The sequence below is a fragment of the Phoenix dactylifera genome, unplaced genomic scaffold, assembly GCF_009389715.1.
Source record: "Phoenix dactylifera cultivar Barhee BC4 unplaced genomic scaffold, palm_55x_up_171113_PBpolish2nd_filt_p 000922F, whole genome shotgun sequence".
Taxonomy (NCBI): domain Eukaryota; kingdom Viridiplantae; phylum Streptophyta; class Magnoliopsida; order Arecales; family Arecaceae; genus Phoenix; species Phoenix dactylifera.
In genome coordinates, this window is record NW_024068282.1 from 98677 (window position 1) to 102146 (window position 3470).

At 38.0% G+C, this 3470-nt stretch overlaps 1 protein-coding gene across 1 annotated transcript; it reads left to right on the plus strand.

Annotated features, from left to right (window-relative positions):
* Positions 1–858: 858 nt before the first annotated feature.
* On the plus strand, positions 859–1419 carry LOC103697256 (polcalcin Phl p 7-like). Its single transcript, XM_008779080.4, has one exon. The coding sequence runs from the start codon at positions 913–915 to the stop codon at positions 1204–1206; it is 294 nt and encodes a 97-aa protein (XP_008777302.1). The 5' UTR covers positions 859–912; the 3' UTR covers positions 1207–1419.
* Positions 1420–3470: the final 2051 nt, after the last annotated feature.

Here is a 3470-nt window from a genome sequence, read left to right on the forward strand (position 1 = left end):
AGGTTTTCTCTTTGCTTTATACGATTCTCTTCTTACGACAGCATTTTCATGTTGGCAATTGGATATTGGTTTGTCTTAGCATTCAGCATTCCCATCTAACGCATAAAATATTAGTGCTTATTATCATGGCCAATAAAATCTGAACTATGCCAATACATCTGCCTATACGTTCTACTGATAAGAGATTTCTTTTTTACTCTCTCTTACTATTATATATATATATATATATATATATATATATATATATATATATATATATATATATATATATATATATATATATATATATATATATATTGTTTACTATCTTATGACATTTTCTATGTTACCTGAACTATGCCAATACATCTGCCTATACGTTCTACTGATAAGAGATTTCTTTTTTACTCTCTCTTACTATTATATATATATATATATATTGTTTACTATCTTATGACATTTTCTATGTTACCTCTTTCTAAAATCAAGAACAAAGAATTAGCTAGTTTAGAAATCAACCTTTATTTCCAAAAAAAAAAAATCTCCTATGATATACCAAAATAACATGCTTATTATAAAATTCTTCAGCCTCCTATCTTGACTGAGATAAACCAATATCTTCTTTGAGAAGCCGATATAGATATTTCGCAGTTGTTAGGCCTGACACTATGACCAAACTTTCCAGGCCACTTGTTTCCGATTCGATAGCTTACCCATTACTGTGACTTCTATATCCATAAAGTTAAATTTAGCCAAGCATCTTATCTTGGGAATCCATTCCTAACAATTATCTACGAAGGCATAGGGAGCTTTCCGCGCATTACTTTAACGAGACGGAATAAAGTGATCAATAAGTGTTTGGTTTATAAAAAGAGAGAGAGAGGCTTCCAAGACCATTGCAGATTTGAGGAATTCACCGCAAATACAACGGTGATGGCCATCAGGAACAACGTGACCACCACCACCCGGTCTTTGGACGGGGACATGACTGTGGAAGAGTTCAAGGAGTGGCTGAAGAGGTTTGACACCAACAAGGACGGGAGGATAAGCCGGGATGAGTTGCGGAGGGCCATCCGCAGTGTCCGCGGGCGGTTCAGTGGCTGGAAGAGCAACCGTGGGATCCGGCATGCCGACACCGATGGCGATGGGCTCCTTGATGATGGGGAGATTGACAACTTGGTGGAATTCGCCCAGAAGAGCTTGGGTTTGAAGATTGTGGCCTACTAACTCTAAGCACAAGGAACAAGTGGTAGAAGAAAATAAGTGTTACTGTGGTGATGGTATCTTCTAGATATGAAGAATATTTTGGAAGGGCTTGTAAGCTTTAAGTTACGTGTTATTTTGTTTATTGCACTTGTATGATATATAATCTATGCTGGTGCAGTCTGTTGGATGGCAGTCTGCATGCACTACTAATCTACTTGAATTTGTTTTACTTGATATGGTTGTTGTTTCGGCTATTACTATCATCATCAGCAGCAACATCTTTACAATATTAAATGAAACAGTGATAAAGATGAAACAGCTGCATGGTTTCAGTAGAGGGCTGCAAAAAAAAGAGGGGGGGGGGGGGGGGGGGGGGGGGGGAGGAAACACGTGAAAAAAGGTAAAAAAACTTGCTACTGTTCTTCGTTTCATTTTTCTGATGAAATGAATTGATGAACAACTCCCATCTCTCTCTCTCTTTCTCTCTCTCTACAAAAAGGTTTGAAGCACTTGTCAATCAAAGAAGCAAAGAGGATATAATGTCAACACATATTACCCCAAACATTACCATGACATGCCTTTTTTACCCTCTAAAATCAATCATGTCCACAATATGTCCTAAATTTGTTGCATAAAACAATTTGTTGGCGGCAGTAACTTAATCCAAAACATTTGACCAGTTGATAAAATCAAAGATATCGAATGTTTCCTCTTGTTAAATAGTTGAGGCGTAACAAGCAATGATTTTCTCTTTTACCATCCCTTTAAAAAAGGGGAAGGAGTTTCACATGTATTGTAATTACTTGAGTCTGAAATCTAAAAGATGCACTGCTCAGAGCTCGAACAAGAACCTCCTCTTGTTAGGCAAAGAGGTATGACCACTGAAGTAACCCCCAATTCAAGCTTGATGCTGTTTATTCTTACTAAGGAGCATAACTAACCATGCTTTGATATCATTCTAAACAGGAAATGCAGTAGAGCATAACTCAACTGGTTGGCACCTCTCTCCATAGCTCATACACAGAGGCTTCAACACTATGGTGCCATTCACACCCTATTCTCAATCTAACTAGGATGCATCTTTTGCAAACAACTGCAATAGCTCGGGACCTCATCCAGGGCGGTAGGCGGGGAAGGAAGCGCTAACAAAAAAGCTAATCAGAAGATATTATTTTAGTTTCTTTGTGCTACATAGGTACCAGAAGATCTCCTAACATATAAGCTATGTGGGACTAAATCTACGCCAATACAGGCTCTAACATATACTTTGTTTAAGTCCTAACATTCTTACTACGCTAAAGGTCCAAATGTAATTAAATTCAATTACAAATACTATGATCGACTCGTGATCAGCCCTAAAAAAACACATGCTGCTATGTCCCCTATTCTAGACGGGCCATAAGTTCGGTCCATTAATACCATTTGTAACGATTTAGAACCTTACCTAAAAAGCAACCTATAAGTTCGGGCCTCTCGGTTTTACTTCCACTGATAATGATCACAAGGTCTGCAAGCTCCAAAGATCTATCTATGGACTAAAGCAAGCATCTTGGAGTTGGAATACTCGTTTCAACGATGTAATCAAATCGTTTGATTTCATCAAAAAAGAAGAGGAACTATATGTATACAAGAAGGTCAGTGGGAGGGCTATAGTATTCCTGGTATTGTACGTAGATGATATACTCCTGATTGGAAATGATATTCCCATGCTCACATCGGTCAAGTTATGGTTGTCTAAGGAGTTCTCCATGAAAGACCTAGGAGAAGCATCCTATATTTTGGGGATTAAGGTCTATAGAGATAGATCTAAGAAGATGCTCGGACTATCACAGCAATTGTACATATGGAAAGTGCTGAAGAGGTTCGGTATGGAAAACTCTAAGAGAAAATTGTTACTCTTTAGGCATGGGATAAATCTCTCCAAGAAGATGTGCCCCAACACAACTTTAAGAGATTCAGCGCATGAGCAAGATCCCTTATACTTCGGCCATAGGGAGCCTCATGTATGCCATGCTGTGTACCCGACCTGATATAGCACATGCTGTAAGTGTCACGAGCAAATATCAATCGAATCCAGATGAGGAGCATTGGATAGCTATGAAAAATATCCTTAAGTACTTGAGAAGGACTAAGGATATGTTTTTGGTCTTTGGAAGAAGATCTAAGTTAAAGGTAGAAGGATAAATTGATTCAGATTTTATGACTGACCCTGATTATAGAAAGTCTACATTAGGATATGTATTCTTATGCAATGGAGGATCGGTAAATTGAAAGAGTTCCAAACA